Source organism: Octopus bimaculoides, chromosome 4, assembly GCF_046866305.1.
Source record: "Octopus bimaculoides isolate indiv1 chromosome 4, ASM4686630v1, whole genome shotgun sequence".
In the NCBI taxonomy this organism is placed as follows: domain Eukaryota; kingdom Metazoa; phylum Mollusca; class Cephalopoda; order Octopoda; family Octopodidae; genus Octopus; species Octopus bimaculoides.
The window spans coordinates 91,738,759-91,765,036 of NC_142931.1; the positions used below are offsets into that span (position 1 = coordinate 91,738,759).

The 26,278-nt window shown below is 34.7% G+C and overlaps 1 protein-coding gene across 50 annotated transcripts in view; it reads right to left on the bottom strand.

The window, feature by feature from the left end:
- LOC106883142 (6-phosphofructo-2-kinase/fructose-2,6-bisphosphatase) overlaps window positions 1-26,278 on the bottom strand; it is a 158,253-nt gene that overhangs the window by 65,447 nt on the left and 66,528 nt on the right. For all 50 annotated transcript variants that reach the window (XR_016241589.1, XR_016241585.1, XR_016241594.1 and 47 more), the window contains 5 exons: window positions 25,345-25,470; window positions 21,872-21,968; window positions 17,891-17,954; window positions 17,183-17,317; window positions 4,882-5,065 (listed from right to left, as the gene is read on the bottom strand). Coding sequence is in view for 33 of the 50 variants with exons in the window: in XM_089350979.1 (XP_089207105.1) it covers window positions 4,882-5,065; window positions 17,183-17,317; window positions 17,891-17,954; window positions 21,872-21,968; window positions 25,345-25,470 (606 nt within the window). In the remaining 17 variants the exon portion in view is untranslated. The remainder of the gene's footprint in view (window positions 1-4,881; window positions 5,066-17,182; window positions 17,318-17,890; window positions 17,955-21,871; window positions 21,969-25,344; window positions 25,471-26,278) is intronic.

Here is a 26,278-nt window from a genome sequence, read left to right on the forward strand (position 1 = left end):
CATGATAGTGCAAGACCATATATTGCCCAAGTCACTCAGGAAAAGGTTATGGTACAAAAAATGGAAGTTTTGCCATATCCTTTTTACTCTCCTGACCTTGCTCAATTTGACTATTATCTTTTCAAATCATTGCAATATTATTTAGCAGAAAAACAGTTAAAAATAGGCCTGAATGATTCTTTGCTTCAAAACCTGAAGAACTTTATGTCCAGAGGTTCAACAATTTGCCAAATAGCTTGGACAATGTTATCAATAATGAAGAGAAAAATATCTTGATCAAATATATCAACTAAGATCAAAGAAACATTTTTTCTTCCTCTTGAAATGTAACAGGAGTTTCTTTCCAACCTAATACTAACTTCAATTCTTTGAAGCTCCATATAGATTCTCCTCAATCTCTTTTATTCCCACTAACCTTTCCAATTACGATTTCAATGGCAATGCTCTCCACATGGACATCAGTAAAACAAAATTCAAATTTGAAATAACTCCAAAATAATTAGGCCCCTGCTGATATTAAGAGACTAGGAGTGGTGAACGATAAGTGAAGAATAGCAGAAATGGCAAAGTAACACTAAATGTCTTGCAAGATTTAGCTACATCCCCTTACAATGAAATCCTGCATTGATTTACTTGGTTTTTTAGTTTCTGAGGTCAATGAAACTAGTACTAGTCAAGTACTGACAGTCAATAAACACTCCACCTAAAGATTGTGGATTGCCAATATTAGAAATTACCATTATTCAATCAACTAGTGCATAAACAGCACATATACTGAATCTACTAAGGTGAAGTTCTAACAACTGATGTTAATTTTGGACGCATCCTTATTATTATTTGTAGTTGCAAAAACAAGGATTTTAAGATACTGTATAAACACGCTACACTTGTAGCAAGTCTGGCAATCAGCCAAAGAGTTTCAACAACAAATTAACATTTACACATGCAATCCTTTCATATCATAGCCAACATTACTATCAGTTTCAGCAGTTTATATGAACTACTTCCCAAGTTTAGAAGTTTTCAAATTCTGCAGCATGTTCATTTTCTCAAGATATACATTAATGTTACTCACTAAAAATTTATTTTTACATGTCTCAGCCCAAAAGCTGTGGCCATACTGGGGCACTGCCAATCTCCTCATCTTTTCAATAGCCATTCTCATGTGGTTGGGCTTTTAGTGGAGGAAGGAGTTTGTTATTGCTGCCCTCTTTTGAGTTTCTTGTCATGATGTAGGTTCATCTGGGATCTTGGAGAGCAGAAGATCAAGTTGCTTCTTGAAAATAATTGCCCCCACTCCATGTAGATCTCTCAGGTTTTTTTGGTAAGGTTTAGTGCCAACCCCTCTAGGATCCTCCATAAGTATATCACAGCATATCTCTCCAGGAAGTAGAGTTGTAAACCTTTCAGTCTCTCCCAGTAGCCCAACTTCCTGATGTAGCACCACTGAACTGCTTCAAGTTCAGCAATTAATTTGACATTATAGGGTGACCATAAAAGAGAGCAGTAGTCCAGATGACTGAAAATAAATGTCCTCCATATAGGACCAGCAGAATTTCCTGCTCCCTTCTTCTGAAAGTTCTCAGAATCTATCCAGCAATTCACTGGCACACAAACACCATCTTGGTGATATGTACATGGAATGAGGCACCGTTGCTCATATCAATTCCTAGGTCATACACTGTATTTGACTCTGGGGTTACTTCTCCCTTTGGTTCAAAGTATCTCTGTTGCAGTGTGTTAGCAAAATCGGGCTGACAATGAAGGGCTTGAAATTTTCCTGCATTAGATTGCATGTTGTCTTCTTCAGCCCATTTATTTATGGCATCTAGGTCATTCTGTAGACAATTAGCATCAAGAAAGTCCTTGACTGCTTGTGCTACTTTTGTATCGTCAGCATAGCTAGTAGGTGTGGCTGACTGTGATGACATGTCCGAGAGAGCAACCACAAACAGTAGCAATCCCAGGACAGTTGCTTGAAGCACCCCACTCACTATTTATGCCTCTTTAGAGGCCAGCATTGTCTTCCACAGCTGAGCTTCTGTTTTTTTTTTAAAGAAGTCATGTAACCACTCTCCCAGTTTCCTAACTATACTGAGTCCTTGTAACTTGTGACATATCATCTTCTGATCAGCCTTATTAAAAGCTGTTGCAAAATCAAGATATATCACATCCACATTTGAGTGATTTATAAGTTGTTTCAACACTCAACAATAATGCTGCAGAAGCTGTGTAAGCCATACTAGGTCTCAGGGAGCAAGCCATTATCTTTTAGGAATGTGATCAGCTTCCTCCTGACAATTTGTTCCTTGGCTTTGCTGACCTGAGAGGTTAGAGAGACAGGCCTATAATGCTTAGCACCTGCTCTGCTTCCTTCTTTAAGGATAGGACATATGCTTTCCTTTAGCTTTCGGGGAAAGTCTGCTACTTGCAAGGAAGCTTTGAAAGAAGATCTGCAGTGGTTTTGCTAAAGCCCTTTGCGTTTCTTTAGAAGGACTGATGGGAAACTATCAGGGCTCATGGCTGAGTTTAAGCTCATTTTATCAATGAGCTGATATTACATCAGTTTCTTCTCTTTTGATATAATCAATACTTCTCATCCCTTCATGTAGAACTGTGATGTCAATGAACTCATCATAGTTATTTGCAAGTGTCCCAATGGTGATGTGAAGATACTTCCATATTGCACATTCAGTATTTCACTCATTTTTGGGGGGGTCCACAATCAGTGAACCATTTTTTCGAACAGTAGCCCTGTCTTGTACCATGCTGAAGCAGACAGCTTTTGGAAATCTATAGAAGGCTTTAGGCTTTGTCTTTACATTTTTTGCAGCCCTGGCTTGTTTTTCTGCCCTTTCCTTTTCATGGGAGTATTTGAGTTCACTTTCAATTTCAAACAGTGTTTGAGATAGTATTCTTTACTATCCTTTAGTGGCTCATTCAGATGATTTGAGATCTTTGCTCATTGTCTCATTAGAATTTTCTTAACCCTGGGAATTATGTTCACAATTTATTTTCATTTAACCAATATACATAATATCGGGTCATCCCATTAATAATGTGGCTTTTTTTATACTTCTTTTATTTTTCAAAATTAAGATAAACAAAATTCCTTTTTTTAAAATCTAAAATATACTATCCTTCATTTTCTACAATGATCTTTCATCTATCTAGTAGACTTACAAGGCCTCTCTTTCAAAATTCACTTGTCCTTGATGAAAAATACTCCTCCAGTACTGTTCAGACCTCGTCTACAGAATTCATATTTTTTCTGTCTAAATGATTTTGAAGACTGTGGAATAAATGATAATCAGATGGGGCAATGTCCAGCAAATATGGTGGGTGGAGTATTGTTTCCCATTCAAACTGCTCCAGGCTTTGGAATGTCATCCTCGCTGTATGTTGTCGAGCATTATCTTGATAGAACACCTTTTTGTCTTGAAACCGAAGGTCATTTTTCTTCTAGCACTGAGCTTAAGCCGCTCAAGCTGCTCGCAGTAGATCTCCTTTGTCATCATTTGGTTTGGGTTTAAAACTTCAAAGTGGACAAAACCTTTCATATCCCACCAAACAGATAACAACACCTTACGTGGGTAAAGATCTTCTTTAGCCTGGGAGTGCCAGTGTTTCTCCTTTTCTTACCCACTCTTTGGCACTTGACATTTTTATAGAGAACCCATTTCTCTTCACCAGTCACTATCCGGTCCAAAAAAGGTTCATTCATGAGATGTGACAGCAGAGAAGAGCACACATTCACTCTTTGCATGCGATTAGACTTGGAAAGTTTGTGAGGAGCCCATTGACCTAATTTGCTGACTTTTCTGATGGCACACAGGTGTTGATGAATGGTTGAATGACCAAAGCCAAGCTTCTCTGCTAGTTCCTCAACAGTTACAATGAGATTTTGTTTCACCAGGGTTTGCAGGACATTCTCATCAAGCTCTACAGATCTTCCAGGATGAGGCTCGTCTTCTAGGCTGTAGTTTCTGGCTCGGAATTTCTGGAACCACTGCTGGCACTGGCTTATGCTTATTGTCCAACCTCATATACTGCATTAATATTCCTAACCCTTCCCATTGTGTTATTGCCTCTAGTGAACTCATACTACCTGCTTTTATAGCAAGTTGATGCAGATAGTTTATCCCTTCCCTTTCCAACTTTTAGTTCATGCAATTGAAAAAACCGCATTATTTATGGCACAACCCAATACTTTACTTTACTTTTACTTTCTAATTTAAAGCAAGTAAAAGGAACTCTTCTGACACATGTAATAAATGTACATTTGTTTTCCTTAGAAACATTTTGCATCATAACTATAGTGTGACACAAGATGTTAAAACTGTCAAAAGTTTTTAAGAAGAATAAATGAAAACATTTTTTATCCCTTTGCATTAAAATTTCAAAAATATTTATAACATGTTAAACTCTCTGAATTAAACTATAGCAATATTGTTTCCTTGAATGATTAATTTCAATTAATATTTAACTAAATTTTTCAAGAGTAAATACTTTTGCCAATGACAAATCTAAAGTCAAAAATTTCCTTAGTAAAGGTAAGTACCAAATGTTTTTACTCAGAAATATATTTATTGCCAAAGGAAGTAAAAAAAAAAAATAGTTACAGTAACAAATACACAGAGGTAACCAACATGCCCACAGATCGTGATTCCGACAAAATAAGCTAATAAATTGCTGAATCTTATAACTGCTATAAGAAATGATAATTTTTTTAAAAAGAAAATGAAATAAACTATTTACATATTCATAGAGTTTTTGATGAAGCTAAAATGACATTAGATCAATGGGATCATGATTATAACAGAAAATATTTTACAAATTTATAACAGTTTTAAAATTATAAAGCAAACAAAAAAATTTTACCTGCTAATTTATTTACTAAAAATCGCTCCCCTTGATTAAATATCTGGATAAAAGACATGTTGCGATCATGAATATAGTCTAATTTTTCATACGTCTGGTCATAGTGCTTGATCCGTTGCAAAAAGTCACCTACTGCTTCATTTTTATCCATTCCTATGTAGTCAGGGCTGCAAATCTTGACTTCCTAAACAAACATAAAAGCATAGAAATAACTGTTAAATAGTTAACCCTTTCATTACCAACCAAGCTGAAACCGGCTCTAGCTCTGAATACAAATGTCTTGTTTTCATAAGTTTTTAATTAAAATCTTCCACCAAATCTTAGTCACAATTTATGTTCTTAACACTAGCCGAATGATAACTAAGTTATTTTACTAAATTCTTTGTTATATTTAAAGTAACTGAAAGAAACACAAAGCATCTCAAAATAAATACAGTAATGAAAGGGTTAAAATTAGAATTTCATTTTCAACATTGTAATCGAAATTGCTTACTTTCTTCTCAACAGTGAAATGCTCAAGTCAACTTGTACTAAAGAAAATCTAGAATATTTCACTGTATAATGACATATTCAAAAGGTAAACATTATGTGAGAGAGAATTTCAGAAGATAAACATTCTTGATATTAAATTTTAATAATATATTTATATGGTGATAATAACTTAGTAAATGAAGCAAGACATGAGTGTGTTTGCATGTGTTCTGCAGCCATCTAGGAATTACATTTTAGATAACAGCCAGTTTATTTAGAGCTGTTTTAACTGAGCTCATAAGAAATTTTGTTTTTTTTAAGTGAAGAAAATGTAAACCAAAAGGGTTTTAAAAAATGAAGTAAGAAGAAAAAAAAGAAAAAAACACAAAAAAGCTATAAAAAAACGAAACAAAAAGAAAGCAAAACAAAAAAACTTCATTTGGCAAAAGTATGGTAGTTTTGATGATGTTGATGTTGATAATATATACACACACACACTCAACAAAAGTATCTTATTGCAGTCAGAATGTTGTTGATAGATGCCAGTAGAAAATAGCAAAGGTTTGAAGACTTTGCTTATATTAAGTAACCCATTTCAAGGTTATACAGGTTACAAGGAAAAAATCTAACAGTCTGTTGTCTGTTATTTGCTTCATATGCAGATCTGTATCATGGTCAAATCAAATGAAGTCAAATCAAGATCAGTAGTTGTCAATTACACAAAAGAATTGCAAAACAAAATTATTAAAAAAACCCATTACTTAGAGAAATGTTTTTATTAGATATATCACTGCATGCATGCGCGCATACACACACAAACACACACACATGCACACATGAGTGCACAGATGTACAATAGATATCATCGTTATTGTTTTAACAAGTACTTTTTTGTATGATGTGAGCTAAAGAAGAAAACTTCTTGAAGCAGTACTCTACTAGATTATTTGTTTGGAGGATATAAGCAACACATATACACACACACACACACACACACATATATATATATATATATATATATATATATATATATATATATATATATATATATATATATATATATATATATATATATATATATATATATATATATATATATATATATATATATATATATATATATATATATATATATATATGGGAGAATATACAAAAAATAACAACAGACGAGGACAGGTGGTGTAAATAACAAAAGTATATATTATATATATAGTTTTAGGGAAAATAACCAATTTTCAAGAACTCATCGATAAAAATCCACTATCACATATAGAAAAATTAATATTAAAAGCACAATAAATGAGTATAATATAAAGTAAAGTAAATATCATAAGATAAATATAATAAAAAGATTACACGTGTTTCATAACCAATTTTCAAATAGAAAAGAAATTTAAATCGATTAAAATCAATTGAAATTATCGAAAATAAGTTCTATTCAAAAATATAGCTACTCGTCAGATCGTAATTAGAACAATAATTAGATATATATCTCAACCAACAATAAGTACCAAATGAATTAATATGAAATACTTATTATATAAAGATAGAAAAATTATTTTAAAAATATCATAATATCAAAATAATAACCATTCAATAATCATCCCTTCATCCATAATAATAACATGTATATTATATACAAAAAACATCTTACCTAAATTATCATTGTTTTAAATTATCATTGTTTTAAATACAAGTTGAACGAAGTTTAAGTTTAAAATAATAATGAAGATAAAATTAGTACATATTTAACCGGTGTAATAGTTAAAGCTATACTATTTAAAGCTAAAGACGTTTATTTAATTATGATTAAAGATCAATTAAATAATAGAAAAATACAAGATTATTTATTTCTATAAACGTAATAATAAAAAATATGAATGAAAAAATTATGAATGGAAAAAATTATGAATGAAAAAATTAGGAAAGAAAAAATTATTAAGAATAAAAGGTTAAACTTTATATATATATACAAAGTTTTGATTTAAAAAAAACTTTAACGATATTATAAACTATAAAGATTAACAATTAATCAAATAATATTAATCAAAAATAATCGAAAATATATCAACACTATTCCAATCGAAGTTCTAATATTATGTTGAAATGAAACTATAACTTCTAAATAATATAGTGTTAAATAAGTTATCTATTAAAATAATCTATAAAGAAACAAATGAATAGTATAAAAACAAGAATACATATTATTTTCAAATAGTAGAAAATCTTTAGCAAAGTGAAAACAGTACTTATCCAAATTTTTCCGTAATTCAAACTTTATAGTGGATTTTCATCGATGAGTTCTTGAAAATTGGTTATTTTCCCTAAAACTATATATATTTTATATATACTTTATCTATAAGGCTCAATTTAATTTTAATTTTTTATAAATTGATTTTAATTGAGTTTTTTACCTGTAATTTTGGATTTTGTCCCTAATAATATTATTATATATATATATATATATATATATATAAGCTGGTGTACCCAGTAAATCCCAGGGTAAAGATGTTCTATTGAAATACCTTATTACTCTGATATATGAAAGCAATTTCATTATAACTGCCACAAAAGGTGTATTTTCCGTCACAAAAAAGTACAAAAAACTGTCAGCTGGAGGATGGAGACATTGTTGGAGGTTGGCGAGAAGGATTGTCGGAGGTTAGCAAAAGGCAAAACATTATTCTGCTTAGCGAAGGCATCTGGGAATTGTATAACTGCTGCCATTCACAGAAAAACTATTGTTTTACCGTGAGAAAAGCGCTGTTGAAGTGTTAAGTGAAATTTGGCAATCGAGGATCGAATGCATTCTATGCCTGCATGAAGCCACAACAAATACGTTGTGGAATAAAAAATTTATCTACTGTCATAGAAAATATGTAACTGTAAAAATGTAGAATTATTGGAGTAATAGGCATTCAAAAAAGTATGTGTATAGAAATGTATGAATGAAGTCTTTAATGTTTAAGAGTCAAAGTGCAATGATGATGTTTAGCAGTTCAAAACTGAGTAGTGAAATGCAGAATTAGGTTGGCTGATCGTGAGAATCAAATATTGATCACTTCATTATAATCTGCAGGTGGTATGGGTTATTTCCCTTGAGTTGTTTAAATAAAATATTAGTAATATGTAGTAGATAGAAGGATCCATTGGAAGGGCCTTATAGATTTTTTTCAACAATCTAAGTATATCATGAGGTTTCCAAACATGAGTATTACTCACGCGTCAAATAAAGTATAAAAGCGATATTGTCTGCAAAAATTAGAAATAGGACACACAAAAAATCAATATTCAAAGTAATCAAATATAAATAATGAAATGGGTTATTTTCCTTGAGTGTTTAAAAAGCTATTGGGATCTTTTTTAAAACGGGGGCCACATTTTTCATTGACGAAACACTTTGAAACTTGGAACACTGGTAGAATGTGTCATATAAAACATCTTTTTCTCTTAGTCTTCTTAAAAAAAAAAGAAATCCATAAATTATTCCATGTTAAAGTTGTCGTATTTCTGTAATTTCAACCAATCACTGACGTCCATTCAGCCGATATACATTAAGTGCCGACTACATAAACAAACGATTCTGAAACAATTAACCCTAACCCTAACCCTAGGGTTAGGGTTAGGGTTAAAGCAAATTTAAAATGAAAAAAGCAAATAAAACGAAGGTATGGAGATTAAATACGCTTTACATCGCTTAATCAGCCAAAGGACTAAATGTAAACAACTGAATACTTGTCAGTGATTGGTTGAAATTATCGAAATAAGACAATTTTTTACATGAAATAAATTCGAATACAAAAATATTTTTCTGTTCTATAACACAAAATAGATAAGTATACGAAGTCTGAAAGTCTTTCCGTACCAAAAACACTACGTAAAACATTAATGAAAAATGTGGCCCCCGTTTTAAAAAAGATCCAACTATTGCACAGATGATATGGGTTATTTCCCTTGGGTGTTTAAAAAAAATTAGTTGTATGAGGTAGATATAAATATTCCTTCCAGGGGCCTTATTATCGATCTTTTCAACATTCAAAGTATGTCACAAGGTTTCCAGACATGAGTTCTACTCACATGTCAAGTTTCATCAAAATCAATAAAACGATGTAGAAGGAGTTAGCTAACAATGCCACAAACACACACCGGTTTTCCACATATGTCGTAGATATACAGTCACATATACACACACATATATACACACACACACACATATTTTGGGGACACCATTATGAAAGGTTGCTCAATAAAGAGAATGAATGGGAGAAAGAGAGTCTGTCGAATGTCAACCTAAGAGAGGGACCAGCTATCCGAATTGACAGTACCTTGGTAGATAAAGCAATTAAGAGTATGAAGATAGGGAAAGCCCCCAGCCCATCAGGAATCACTGTAGAGATGCTCAAAATATCCGGCGGTGTCGGCTATAGCCTAGTTACCCGTATAGTTAACCAGGTGATACACGAAGGAGTCATACGCAATGACTGGTGTAGCAGCACCATAGTCAACTGCTACAAAGGTAAAGGTGACGCTTTAGATTAAAATAATTACAGAGGTATCAAGCTGTTAGATCAGGTAATGAAGGTCATAGCTCAACTAATTAGAGAGAGAGTCAGTTTAGATGAGATGCAGTTTGGGTTCGTGCCAGAGAAAAGCACCACTGATACTATATTTCTGGTAAGACAGCTTCAGGAGAAATACCTAGCCAAAGATAAACCTCTGTACCTGGCTTTCATTGACATGGAGAAAGCCTTTGACAGGGCCCCCCGATCCCTTATCTGGTGGTCAATGAGGAAACGAGGGATAAATGAATGGTTAGTGAGAGCTGTGCAAGCCATGTACAGGGATGCTGTCAGTAAGGTGATGGTTGGCAACGAGTACAGTGAAGAATTCTAGGTAGGAGTAGGTGTCCACCAAGGATCAGTCGTCAGCCCCCTCTTATTCATCATAGTCCTCCAGGCAATAACACAGGAATTCAAGACAGGATGCTCCTGGGAGCTCCTCTATGCTGATGACCTTGCTCTAATTGCTAGTTACAGGTGTGGAAGCAAGGATTAGAATCGAAGGACCTTAGAGTCAACCTAGCTAAAACCAAAGTCTTAATAAGTAGGAAGGCAAACAAACCACAAATCCCCTCAGGTAGATGGCCCTGTAGAAAAGGCGTAAGTAGAAACTCTATAAGATGTAACCAGTGTAAGCTATGGACACAGAAGAGGTGCAGAAATATCAAAGGAAAGCTAACTGGGAAGTTAGTTTTTGTATGTGGCAAATGCTCAGGTGCTATAAACACTGAAAATGTGCACAGTACAGCTTCTGTCACATTCCAGGGAGAAAAAACTAGAGGTAGTTGATAGCTTCCATTACCTAGGAAACAAGTCGATAGTGTGTGTGGGGGGGGATGGTCTGAAAGTAGCTGCTAAAATAAGAATATCCTGGGCAAAGTTCAGAGAGCTCCTACCTCTGTTGGTGACAAAGGGCTTCTCGCTCAGAGTAAAAGGTAGACTGTATGACGCATGTGAACGAACAACCATGCTACATGGCAGTGAAACATGGGCCGTGATTACTGAGGATATGCATAAGCTTGCAAGGAATGAAGCCAGTATGCTCCGCTGGATGTGTAATGTCAGTGTGCATACACGACAGAGTATAAGCGCCCTGAGAGAAAAGTTGAATTTAAGAAGCATAAGATATGGTGGGCAGAGAGATGACTGCGCTGGTATGGTCATGTGTTGCGAATGAATGAGGACAGCTGTGTGAAAAAGTATCACACCCTAGCGGTTGAGGGAAACTGTGGAAGAGGTAGACCCAGGAAGACCTGGGATGTGGTGAAGCACGACCTTCAAACATTGGGCCTTACCGAAGCAATGACTAAGTGACCGAAACCTTTGGAGATATGCTGTGCTTGAGAAAACCCGACAAGCTAAGTGAGATTATAACCTGTAGCCTACAGTAGTGGGTGTAACCAGCCCACTTAAGAGTACCCCTCATTCATTGGACAGCAAACTTTGCTTGTGAAGACCTGATAAGTCAAGTGAAATCAAAATCGCTGACATGCCCGATGACAGTACCGCCTGATTGGCACTCGTGCCAGTGGAACATTAAAAGCACAATCCAAGCGTGATCGTTGCCAAGGCTGCTGATTGGCAGGTAAAAAGTACCATGTGAGCGTGATTGTTGCCAGCATTAGTTTACTGGCACATGTGCCGGTGGCATGTGAAAAACAACATTCAAACATGGTCGTTGCCAGTACCACCGGACAGGCTCCCATGCAAGTAGCACATAAAAAACACCTTTTGAACGTGGTCATTGCCAGAACCGCCTGAGTAGCCCATGTGGCGGTGGCATGTAGAAGCAGCCACTACACTCTTGGAGTGGTTGGTGTTAGGAAGGGCATCCAGCTGTAGAAACTTTGCCAGATCAGATTGGAGCCTGGTGCAGCCTTCTGCCTCGCCAGTCCTCAGTCAAACTGTCCAACCCATGCCAGCATGGAAAGTGGACATTAAATGATGATGATGATGATGATATATATACACATATATACATACAAACATATATGTGCACACATTTATACACACACACACATATATATATATATATATATATACGCACGGACTCCCGTTTGCGCCGTGAACAGGGATTAATCTTCTCTCTTCGCTCCTTTGCGCCACATGGGCTCAACTCCCCTCCCCTCTTCATCTAACCCCCTCCCCTGCCTCTCTCCCCCACCCTCCCTATAGTGAGTTTTCTATTTGTAATGTTGAGTGACCAAGCACTCTTCTCCCATGAAAAGATATATAGATCCCCTATAGAACAGATAATTTTCAGAAGGGGCTTGTATAGCTGTAGAAATCAGTTAGTATGTGCACAACCTTAGAAGACTGCTGGCAGAAAAAAAAGAACCTACATTTTCTCAAGTTCATTTGAAAACAAGTCTGTCATAAGGATTACAGGGCTTACAAAATCTAGCAAATCCAGATGAAAATTTCTTTCAAAATTTGTTAAAGAATTGTTTTTTCCTGTGCCAGCCATTCCAGTACATGTGTAAGACATGTTGATGTTTGTCAAGAACTTTTGAATTATGTTCATGTTGTTGCATTTCCCATCTTTTCCCTCCCTTAGCTTCTATATCAATAGTTGTCCAATTCTCTACTAGAACATAGTTCAGTTTTTCTCCAAAAGTTTTGTTCTTTGTTGTAGAGAATTCTCTATTTGTATAATTTCAATTCTCTGTAAATATTCACTTTATCTTTTTGAAAACTTTATCTGAGTTGCTTAATTCTTGTATTCTTTAAGATGGTGGTACTCAGTCTTTTTGACAATGTAGTGCACTGGCAATTAAACATAAAATTATTGGTACACTTTGTTGTTTTTCCCTGACTAGGATGCACAAGCACTTTGTTGTGTTGACACCCCCAGACAATGAAGTAGGCTAGTCCAATACATAGATATAGAGGGAGAAGTCTAGACGTCGTAGTAGTTGAGTAGAGGTCATCCAAACGTGCGATATAACAGTGGCAATGAGGATGAGATAGCTCAGACAGCCATTGTGTAGTATTACGATATAACAGTGGCGACAAGGATTTTGTAGCTCACACAGCCACTGCGTAGTATTGCGATATAACACACTTTTACACACGCATATACATATGATGGGTTTTTTAGTTTCCTTATACCAAATTTGCTCACTAGGCTTTGGTCAGCCCAAGGCTACAGTAGAAGACACTAGCTTAGGGTACTGCACATTAAATGGAAAGTTAAAAGAACAAATATTTTAAAGTGAGAAATTTAGAAAAAATATATATATATTGAAAACCTTGTTTTATTTATATATATGTACAACAAAATTGTGAATCTCATTTTTCAAGCCATTCAAGCATTAGTATAGATTTCCTAATGCTTTAAATTGTATTTTGAAAAACCTGCATCACACATAGATACTATTTGCAGTACACTGTTTGAGAATCCCTGCTCTACAGTTTGGGTTTTCTGTACTGAATTAATGTTATTTTACTGAATTTCTGTTTCTCAATAATTTTAAGGATAGCATTAGATAATATTTCTGAAGCATGACCTTTGAACGTTGGGCCTCATGGAGGTGATGATGAGTGACCGAGACCTTTGAAGACATGCTGTGCTTGAGAACACCCAGCAAGCTAAGCGAGACTGTAACCATGACCTATGCCAGTGCAGCATACCCAGTCCATTTAAGAGTACCTTTCAATCATTGGGTAATAAACTGTGCTTGTGAAGACCTGTTGAGTCAAGTGAAGTCATTGTCATGGTCAATGCCAGTGCCGCCTCACTGGTCCCGTGCCAGTTGTATGTAAAAAGCACCATTCGAGCATGGTCGCCACCAGTGCCACCTGACTGGCTCCTGTGCTGGTGCCACTGGCTATGACCATGCTCGAATGGTACTTTTTACGCAAAAAGCACCATTCAAGTGTGGTTGATACCAGTACTGCCTGAATGGCCCTCATGCCGGTGGCATGTAAAAAGCACCCACTACACTCTCAGAGTGGTTAGTATTAAGAAGGGCATCCAGCTGTAGAAACCTTGCCAGGTCAGATTGGAGCCTGGTACGGCCTTCTGGCTTGCTAGTCCTCAATCAAACCGTCCAACCCATGCCAGCATGGAAAGTAGATGTTAAATGATGACGATACATACAGATATATATACACACATATATATATATATACATGCACACACACATACATACACAAATATGTGTGCACACACATATAAACATATACACACACACACACATATACATGTGCACACACAAATATACATACATAAACATATGTACACACATATACATATAAACGTATGTATATGTACATACATATATACATGCATACATATATGTACACACACATATATATACATACATATAAACATATCTGTATACACACACACATTCGGGTTATAAACTCATAGCCTTAACACAGTATTCTTTGCTGATAGTGTAAGATTAGTGTATTTCTCAGAAAGTATTACTTACTTTTAACACTCAATGCTTTTACTCTTCTGTACATTACATGCACATATTATCCATGGCTCTACCTATCTCCTTAACTTCTTCAATTTCTATCACTTATTTGACTACTTCATTTCCTGTTTTGAAAATATCCATCAACCATCATCATATTTATGTCCATCGGATTGCTTCCTCGTTGCTTTAGGCAACTCATCTTGTCAGAACTCTACCAGTTCTAGGCTGATTACCTCTGGCAACAAATCTGTTTCACTCGCAATACATATGAAACGGTTAAGTAAATTACAACCAAGACATGCTCCTTCACAACTAAAGCCCATAAATGTCAAGCAGTTTATTAATAATTGCACAAACAAATAACATTACCTATATACTTCAAAGTTAACCACAACCATCAACTCGAAAGCCTTCATTTATCACCTGACTACCATCAGGAGAGAGCTTGGACATTCTCTCTTGTCTGCCTAATGGCAGCAGAGCTTACTGGTAACTTGCCAAGACTTTGAGGAATCTGTACCAACTACTACTCTTTATTAGTAGCACTACTGCTGAAAAGGTCTCCATATCTGCTACCTACATTGTCGATTCATACTGCCCAGATTCAACAAAACTTCTTAAATACTGCTTCACAGATTTACTACCTGCCAAAATTCTGTCCCTACACAAATAGATCAGCCCTGATGGTATCTGTTTCATCATCCTCAAACAATGAGCTTTAGAAGTAGCTCTTATTCTTGCCAATTTCTTCAATCTTAGTTTTATTTATCCTTTATCTTTTACTTGTTTCAGTCATTTGACTGCGGCCATGCTGGGGCACTGCCTTGAAGGGTTTTTAGACAAATAAATTGACCTCAGGACTTACTTTTTAAGCCTAGTACTTATTCTATCGGTCTCTTTTAATGAACTGCTAAGTTATGAGGACATAAACACACCAACACAGGTTGTTAAGCGATGGTGAAGGACAAACACAGACACAAACACGCACACAAATATATATATATACACGAGGGGCTTTCGGTTTTCATCTACCAAATCTACTTACAAGGCTTTGGTTAGCCCAAGGCTATAATAGAAAACACTTGCCCAAGGTGCCATGCAATGGGACTGAACCCAGAACCATGTGGTTGGGAAGCAAACTTCTTACCACACAACCATGCCTTTCTATAAAAGTTTATTGCAATCTTGTGTGCAGCGTGTTCCATTTCCAAAAAAGAGCAATTTCTGTCACCCTACCTCTTTCAAATTCAATATCTCAGAGGAAATGATAATATTTAACTGTAATGTCTTTCATTACTTGAAGTTTCTCTCTCTCTCTCTGAGTAATCATCAATACAAATTCAATAAAACCAAATCTATTACAAACATGTGGCTCCTTGCTTTTGAAGACTTTAGCAAAAGAAGCATGACATCAATGAAGTATTTAACTATATCTAGCATGAGAACTTTCTAGCTAAGCTACCATTTGTCTCATTTCTTGATCATAAGCTTTCAGTCAGACAGCAGCTTTGCTGAATTGTCTGATAGGGTTCTATGTGATTCACAATAGCCACTGTGATGTTCTGCAGCATTCAGTAATGTGTTCTTCACTCATCCATCTCTACATTATTGTCTTGCTTCACAACTCACTTTTATGCACTTCTTTTTAAACTTCTACATGCAGGAGTTATCTACACCTCATGCTAGACTTGTATCTTCACTTGTCATAAAGGACTTATAGCTAAAACTTTTTAAAAAGTGCTGAATTTTATAATCTGATTTTTATTAAAATTGCATTTCATAAACTAGGAGTCTTCTTTAAGACATGAAAAATTTCATACCTGATCAGTTGCTGAACTTCTACAAGACAAGCACACATTAGGGTGCTATGCATATATCTAAGGAAGTGTTGTTGCGATATCCACACAGAAAGATAACTAGACTACCTCTAAAAGAAGTCCATGTATTTTAACTGCTAGCATCACGTGCTGTTCTTTTCTGTTTCCCCTTCCAGCTAGCCTCACAGAATCTCCATTCAAGCCTACCAGTTTTGTCTCCCTTCAACACCTCTGTATTTCAGTCCCAGACAACACACAAAACATTATGATCCTTCCTTCCTTCAGAAGGAAGTGTCTGGAAATCCCTTCTCACTAATTGTTTTCCGGGAGGTATCAGCCAGTAGATATTCGAAATGAATATCAACTACATCAACTTTAATTGACTGGAAAGATGTCTTCTTTTGACTAACTTATAAAACGAAGCAACATAGTTTGAAGACAAAAATTACATGCCACTAAAATTAAAGTTTCTATTATAGACAAAGAACTGTCGTAGAAGCAACAGAATATAAAAGAGACAACATTAATTAAAAACTTAGTATGAAGTTCAGAATGGTTATCATTCATGAAATTAAGTTAAATATATATTTCTACTGAAATAAAAGTTCAATTTAAACCAGAAAACATATATATTATATATGGTACCTAATGACAAAAGAAGATTAAATTGTTCTTTAGTTTCACAAAAAGAAAATACAAGCATAATGAACTCAAATTTAAAACACATTTTTCCCCACCTGTCAATTACATTAACTTTGAGCTAAATACTTCATTCTAAATACTTTTAAACTATTGCTACTTGATGCATTTGTCCAATGCCAACTTGTACATATTTCAATATCAGACTGTAGAGAAAATGAAGTAAAGGAAAATGACTGAATTTAGACAAAATATATCAATTTATTATGAAAGTAGATGTAAACACAAACTGAAAAAGGAAACAAAAAAAAAAACTGGAAACATTTAATATACAAACATTTCTCAATTTTTAACAAATATAGAAAATATTAGCAAAGGAACATACCAAGATATTTGCTTCAATTATAGATGGATCATCACAGAGTGATTCCACAAAAAACAGTTTGAAGTTATTTTGTACAGTAAAGAAATCCACCAATAACTTTCGCCTCTCTCTGGCTGTATTTGTAGCATCAACAACCTGAAAAACAGAAATTCAGTAACTTTAAGAAAATGAAAGAACATTCAGTAATCATTTGGAATGATAAAACTAATTTAGATAACACCATGTCTGAGAATTTAGATAAAATTTGCTTCATATAATAGCCATTACTATTCAGAACTTATGGAATCTACTTGAACACCACTATGCAAAGAAAAAAAAGAATCTCCTTAAGTTACTTCATAAATATTATGTTTTGTGGATCCTTTATTAATTGCTTTCAACTGAGCTGTATTCCTTCAGAAATTCAATGAGAAAATTCTTCAAAATTTGAAGACGTACCTCTGTAGACTGGGTTATGTTCTATTACCTTGGACACCTACCCTAATAAAGACATAATCAGTTAAGAAATGAATTTATGATTAACTGAGCAATGTGATTTCCTTAACTTTTCTTTTCTAAAATATTCCCCATGTGAAATAAATATTACAAACTTTTAATATCAACATTGCAAATTTTTAATATCAGAGAGTGAAGCAATCTCAATTTAGCTGACTACAACCTTGAATTAAATACTGATATGATTGAAAATGAATTGAAAGAAATACTTACAGCAACTTCACCACCACTCGAGAGATAAGCACGAGCATCTTCAATAGCTAACAGAGCACATTTACTGAAACGGAGGTTAATAGCTTTTAAGTTTTCAATCATTTCATAAAATCAAAAATGTAACTTTTCTTTCAGAAATTCATGCTTGAAGGTAACTAACTATAATAATCTATTGAAATTGATCTTGAAATATATTTTATTTATTCTGATCAAAAACTTCTTGCTCATTATGAAAATTAAATTTAAGAGGGAATACAGATTATTTGATTTTCTTTTAATGCTACACATACAATATTCATTTCAATTATTGATTGAAATTATGAGTATTTAATCAAACAGTATGTTACTAAAATCAATGAGATATTATAAGAGGAATTAAATCTATTTTGATTGCCTGATATTATATCAAAATTGATATAATATCATGCTTAAGACCGTTAATTGAAACAACCAATGAAACAAATCCATTTTTGAAGGTGTATCCTTTAACTAGTTTTAATTATATCATCATTTCTGTTCCATTTTAACAAAACTGTATGGTGAGGAATCCTATATTGGGGAGTGGTAATGACTAGGGTAGGGTAGCTGACTGCTTATTGTGATCATTCGTCTTTTGGTTTCCTGTAGCTTTGCTTTTTTTTTTTACAAACCTAGTGAACATACATATATTTCCTATTTCACAAAAATTCGAACAATAAATATAAGACCCAAGTTAAAAAGATTCTCAACAATAAATGGCGGTGCCCCAGCATGGCCACAACACGAGCTGAAACTAGCTAAAATGAAAAAAATTAAAAAATGAACGCAACTTCTCTGGTTGACATTAAGACACCCACCCCCAATAAGGGCCTTAACTCCCACATTTTAGAGCTCCATGACCTCCATTTTGCAGGAGCAAAATCCTTTTAACAGGTTTCATAAGACTGAAATTTTGGAATCTGCCCATAAAGATCAGTAATATGGGATACATGTGCCATGATTAAAATATTTTTAGGGTGTGTAAAGAGGGAAAGAACCCTCATCTGCAATTCGATGAAATTTGAATCATAGGTATTCCAGTTCATTAGAGAAAATATAACAGAAATTTTAATTTATAATTTTCTCAGAGATATTTCACATGTTTCGGTTCTTGGAAAAACGAACCTTATCAAAAATACATATTTTAAAAAAAAATGTAATTAAAAGAAAAGTTCATAATTGTTTCTCACTGGTGTCAACATAGTCCACAAGGGAGCGTTTTTTTTGTATGGGTACATAATGGCTGTCTAGTGCGTTGACTTGAATCGTTGGCTGTAGTAGTAGTAGTGACCGTGTTGGTAATGGTAAACGGGAGTGACCTCTGTCCGTGTAAGCAGCAGTAGTTAATTGGTTGTAGTAGTAGAGGAGGCAGTAGCAGTAGCACCTTTCGCAATTTTTAAGTTCCATTAATGCAGGCTTTCCTATTTTTTTCCAAGTGTCAGTGTTAATAATTGTAATATCACTGCCTGTATCTAGCTGTTACTTCAAGTTCACATTATCAATTGTTATGTACACAAACTTTCTTTTGTGAGCCTTGCCTAGACTTTCTCTTGAGAAAACCTTCCCAGAATTTTTTTTTAACTCTCCAATGTGATCTTTTATGTCTGATATCTTCACAGTTAAAACATTTTAAATTTTCAAACAGACAGTTATTTTTAAAATGTTGACCTCTACACCCTATAGCATGGATTGGGTCTTGGTCTTCGCTTTTCTTTTTCCTTATCCATTACAGGTTGACACGTATGTATATGAAAGTAATTGTTTCCTTGCGCTATGTTATAGATTAATAATTCTCTGACACTCCTCTGCCACTGCCTGCAGAGTCAAGTTCTGGTTCTGTTCTAATTTTGTCAATATCCAGGCACGTATCTCTGCATCTTTGCTTGCAGCGAACCCTTGAACAAAAATTATACATTTGAAAATGTCCAGGATTAATTCTTTTCATTTGAATTTTTCACATTCTAGATTGACAACTCCAGCATAGGTGATGAAATCTTCATCTTTTTTTCACTAAATTCAAACACTCCCAGTGAGTATTGAACAGGGAACTTCTCTCACTGAAAATTTTCAATAACGATGTTATTGTTTCATCAAAACAAAACTTCACGAGGTTTTTTTTTTGGGGGGGGGGCAGAAGGTAGTACAGTATTTTTCATGTTCGGTAGGAGATAATTTTCTTAAAAGTAGTTGTATCTTTTCATTGTCCATCCAATTTTTGCATTCCTCTTTGAAGATTTCTTCATATCTTAGGAACCATGCAGAAAAAATAATACCATCTTCTGGGTTATAAGTAAATTCTGCAACTGCATTTGCTACACTGTCTGGCAAGAACGAACCTGAAGTATTTTTGGACTTCAACATTAATTCCAGCAACTGTTGGTGTTGTTGTTGTAATTGCTGCTGTAACTGTTGTTGCCGTTGCTGTTTCAACTGCACCACAGAGGCTAATAAGTTTCCATGTTAAATAATTTTTCTTTGATTTTGTATCAAAAGAAAATGTTAACATCCATCGTAAGCTTCGAATAAACTCGTTGCCACTTTTATATCCTTCCATACGTTGGATATACAGATTTCATGAAGCGAGGATAGACGCAATTGTCTTCACATCACATACTTCAAATTACTCCACTAAACATGATATTTCACTAAATACAAACTCTCAATGACTCCTACGATTTCCTGCTGTCTCAACCAATACGCTACTCTTTATAAGAGTTTGGCTAGTCCATTCTTCCAATCCCACAGGGGTGTCAATGATTCTTGCCACAACAGTTTCCTAAGTCAGGATGTGTGCTGGCTTCATCACTTTGAGCCAGAAACAAAGAGACAATCTATGCAGTGGAAACACCCATCCTCACCTGCTCCAAAGAAGGCCAAGGTTGTTTTATCTGCAGGGAAGGTGATGGCCTCAGTTTTTTGGGATACAAGAGGTATAGTGCTCATTGACTATCTTCAAAAGGGTCACATCATCAATGTGAGGCAGTTATGAAAGGCTATCAAGACCAAACACCCAGGAAAACTAACAAAAGGGGGTTTTCTTTCATCAGAACACTGCTCCAGTACATACGTCCTTGCTTTCAATGGAAGCATTGCATGACTGTGGCTTTGAACTGGTTGATCACCCACCCTATTCTCCTGATTTGGCCCCATCTGACTATTGTCTGTTTCCCAGCATGCAAAAATACTTTGGTGGGATCCAGTATTGCAGTGATGATGACATTATATCTGCTGTTGGTGACTTTTTTGAGCAACAGGATGAAAGCTTCTTCACTAATAGGATCCAAGCACTGCACCAGCACTGGAAGAAATGTGTGGACCGCAAGGGGGACAGTATTGACAAATAAACCTCATTTGGTCATTTTCCATGAGAATATCTTGATTAGACTATGGACTATTCTGCTGACCCTCGTATATGTGCATGCACACACACAGTCACTAAACATTTTTATCTTTCTACACTTTGGCTACTGACATAACACCTACTTAACTGTTGACTATTCTCAACACCCTCCCTGTCCACTTTTCTCACATTCTTACAGCACTTTTCTTGCATGCTACTTTTAAAAAAATGTCTTTCAGAAGCATCACTCTAAGCAGTGCTAAATTGTATCTTTTAAAATTGTTTTTATAGTTTGCAATGTAAAGATACTAAGTCAAAAAATAAAAAGTCAGATTTATTAAAATTGACATTTTCAAACTTTTTAACTCAATACTTTTTCAGGCACTTTTCCAAGCAATAGAACAGTGCAAATCACAAAAGCTGTGATATACAAGATAATTTCTAGGTGAGATAACATTGGTTGCTATGAAAGGATAAAAAACTTGTGTTGGAGTCCTTCAACAGACTGGTCAAATTACCAAATTTTTTTTAAATAATTTTCAAATTAAGTCAACTTTGAACAACAACTGAAATAACATTTGAAAGTTACATTTTGTTTATATAAAACATAAAACAATACATACTGTCTTATTTCGAGAGCCTCCTTATTGTCAGGTCTAAAAAAGTCATGGCTTTTATATTTATCAGTAGCTGCTCTCCTATATTCACCAACATTGAAAACTACAAAGAATGATAAAATGACGAAACATGAAATTTTTGCTTTGACCATACAAAAATAATTTCTTGTTCTACTGAAGTTTATTTTAATATTATACAGAGCATCAACAGCTAACGGGTGAAAGGCTATAAAACTAACAGAAACTATTGCAGTTTTGTTCTCTTAACCCTCCTTTTTTTATACTAGAATTAGTCACTTATAGAATAATTTCTTAGCTTACTACATCATGTATTTTGATATTCACTTTATTAATTTCTTTATGCAGTAGGTGTTTCAAGGAATTTTTCCCAGTCATCTTTTTAATTAATAATTTTATAAATACTTAATTTATAATACTATTAAAGGTTTTTGCAGGTCCAATACAAATACCAGCTTGGTGCCTGGTGCAAATAAGACCACTAAAAGCTGCAATATGAGGATTTGAAAGAATAACAATACTGTACCATCTGTTGCGTGGGTTAACAAGGGACATATTTAGATCTTAAGTAGAGGGGTCTATTTAAAAAAAAATATATTGCACTTTCCACTTAATGCTAATACAATCAGCTATAAGCCTGCAGCTTGTTCTGGGATGTGTGGGCTGGAGTCCAGGAGGGAATAACCATTAGTGATTGGGGACTGAAATGTCACAACTCTTATGGGTAAGGAGCAGGAACTAGCAGAGGAGGTCAGATGCTACCAGTTAGATATAGAAAGTGTTTCCTCTACAAGGTTTTGTGGCTCTGGTAAAATAGACTTGGATGGAGGGTGTGGTGCCAAGTATGTCTGCATAGGTGAGAGTGGGGATACTCACAAACTCCTGGTTGCTAGATTGTGTTATGGATGGATACCACTATGTGAGAGGATTTGCCTCCTGAAGCTTAGGTTGAAGGAAGGATTACTGTGGTTGTTCCAACTATATGTACCAAACATCAAGGCCAAATACAAATCCTCCTTTGATGAAGTCATGGCAACTTTAGAAGTAGTTAAGACTGAGCATTTGTAAAGGGGACTTCAAAGCACATAATGGCATTGGTCACAGGACAGGGATATCTATAAGTATGTAGCCCAATGAGATAAAAACAACGAAGCCATGGAAATTTTTGCATTATTATTGATGTCCTACCAGTTAACTGCATCAATTTTTAGCAAAATGTATGAATGTTGTATGAATTGCAGTTTTAAGGTCTGATATATTATGTCCTCTGTTAAATCAATTCAGGATGGATAATAATAAGCAAATTTAAAGACAAGTTGCAATTGACTGCAAAGAAATACTTATTACTATTGCTAAAATTTGATACACCAAACTGGTAGGACATTAATAACAGTCAATACATTGTATAGTTTTAAATGTTCATAAAAATGAAGATAGAAAAGTTAAAAAAACCTGAAGTACAACATCACAAAAATTCTGACTACAATTCTATTCAAATATTGTCAAGACATGAAACATAATGTTGAGGATTCTGGTTTGAATTCTGTTCAGGCTGAAAACTGAAATTAAACTGTTCTCACATCAAGGTCCAGGTTGCTAGTACCAAAACTCTCCTCCCTGGGGACTTAGCAGGCGAAAACTTCCCCTTTTATAGCTGATGAACAAATGCTAGGCTAGTTCGTCATGTTAAAGTGGTGGACAGCACAAGTAAAACTAAATGGATCTGACCACCATGCAGTGAACCAGAATGGGTAGTTAAAAGTAAAAAGCCACAATGTGGGCAGCTAAAGTTCAAGAGCGATCATGTTTCTGCTACAAGTATACTAGGAATAGGAATATTTTGAGATAGAGGTCATTGATAGATTTTATCATTTCAGACCTTTCTGATCTGTGCTGGATATTCTTGTAATGAGAGAGGGCTGAGCTACCAACTGATCATCATGTAGTTGTCTGCAACTTGAGACTATCAACTGCAAGGAAAACTCACAAAACTGGTAAATCCAGTGCAACTTACAACTTACAGAATAAAGTGGGAAGCCCTGGAAGATGATGGGATCAGAAACAAATAATGCAAATACTATTGCATCCAAATTCAGAGATTTTTCTGAACAAACAGAAGATATTGAGATGGATGGAGATAGTTTTGTTCAGCAATTTCTTCTTCACCTATACAAAGCTGTGGATGAAAGCAGCTTGTTGTGGCACCAGGTGGTAAAATAACTTCTTGGTTTAACCAGGAAGTTGAAGATGCTATCCAAGAAAAAATCTTAGCTTGGAAACAAGTCTCTCTTACGTATGTGGTACAGTGAGCATAAAAAGTTTCAGCAGTGACAGTAAAACATTCACAGTTAAACCATGGGAGAATTTTGAGGTTAAGCTTGGTCAATTAAGATTAGCCAATCAAGTATTCTGGCAGATCATTTGCTAAGTTTGTAGAATGGCAGGTGTGGTAGAAGAGTTCCTATTGGAAGGTGGAGAGAATACTTTGCTAATCACCTAAATCCAGTAACAATAACATTTTCTGATGAACACGAGGTGCATCTAACAGCAAAGTATAAGCTCACAGAGGTTGAAGTCATAGAGGCAATTAAAGTGCTTAAATGTAGCAAGGCTACCAAGGAGGGTGAAATCCAGCCCTAGATGTTAAAAGCCTTAAATAGGGAAGATACTCTCCAGCTGACTTGTTGCAAAGATGGCTTGGACTTCTGGAAGGACACCAAAGCAATGGCAATCTGAAGTGATCATACCAATTTCTAAAAAGTAGAGAAAATGCTCAAGTTATAGAGGAATCTCCTTGTTGAGCCCCTCTGGTAAGGTCTACACTAAGCTTCTGGAAAAGAAGATGTAAGGAAATTGTTGAGCTGAAGCTAGCTGAAGAACAGTGCATTATATAAGCTACATAAAATGAAATAATTTGTTCCTTTTGTTTACTCCAAAGTTGTTTCTATTGTTTATTATCTAGTACAATAGATGGTTAACCTTCAATATAGCAGAGCAGATAGAATCCGATGTAGGGTTTACACAATTACTATACAGGGTGACTGTAAAATCTGGGTACACTAATATTCTTGTTTGTTGTTGTGTTTGTCTGCAGATTGAATTTGAATTGGTCTAAAGAAGCAAGAATCACTATGTATCCAGGCTTTACAGTTACCCTGTAATATATGCCTCAAGTCCCATATAATTTTTCTGATAGACTTAATAACTTTAAAATGATACCTGGAAGCTTGCCAATTTATACAACACCTATTTGGGAAGCTGTTGTAGAAGTAAATGACCACAATCTAAGATATTTAACATATTGGAAGTCACTAACAAAAAAAAAAAAGGTAGTGAAATACTGCTATAAAAGATGAAATTGGATGAATAACATCATATAAAGCATTGTTGTTTATGGAAATAACACCAACAGTTTGAAAATGAATTCAAGTCAAGAACATCAGGAGAATAATAATTCTTACCTTTTGTTTTAATTCCAATCCAATTTAGGTAACGAGTAAGTTTCTTTGAAATATAAGTCTTGCCACGAGCAGGAAGACCTACCATAGCAATTACAGTTGGACACTGGACAACAGTAGGACATGATGCTGAAATACAATGAATAAACTTTGAAGAATTGCTTAAATAAATTTAACCCCTTAGCATTTAAATTATCTAAATCAGGTCTACTTGTTTCATGTTTAAACTGGCCAGATTTAACTTCCTACACCTACCCTACAAAGTTAATATAAAAATAAACAATCACATCATTGAAATCTCAAAGTTACAAGATAATGATTAATTCACAACAATGTGAATAAATAAGTATTACATTTAACAGAGTAGTCTGAATGCGAAAGGGTTAAAGAGATGAAAGAAAGAAAAAGTACATTGAACGCATAAATATACAAATAAATATTAACAGAAAAGAAAAGATTTCTTCTCGTATTTAGTATAGAAAGTCAAGTCAATAAACTGTTGAGCATATCTTTTGAATAATAGGCTATTATTTTAATGCGTAAATGAAATAACAATGAAAAACTGTAAAAGGAGAATAAAAAACAAGAAAAAAAAAATCTGATTATGATCCAATCAAATCAATGTAAAAAAAATGCATATTATAAGCATCCCCTGAATTAAGCAATTGGATTCTGTAACATGAAACCTATTTTCCCAATGGTTTTCATATTATAAAGATGTGTTTCAACAATTTTTCCAGAAAACAAAAAGTCAATCGTAATTAATAATAGTGACAAAATAATTTCAAACATGCACAACAGAGAGAGAGGGGGGGGGGTGTAATGAATGAGTTTAAGGAAAACAAAGAATAGAGAATATCCAATTTTTTATTATGCAGTCATTAAAGTTCTTCCAGAGGAACTTTTAATGACTGCATAATAAAAAATTGGATATTCT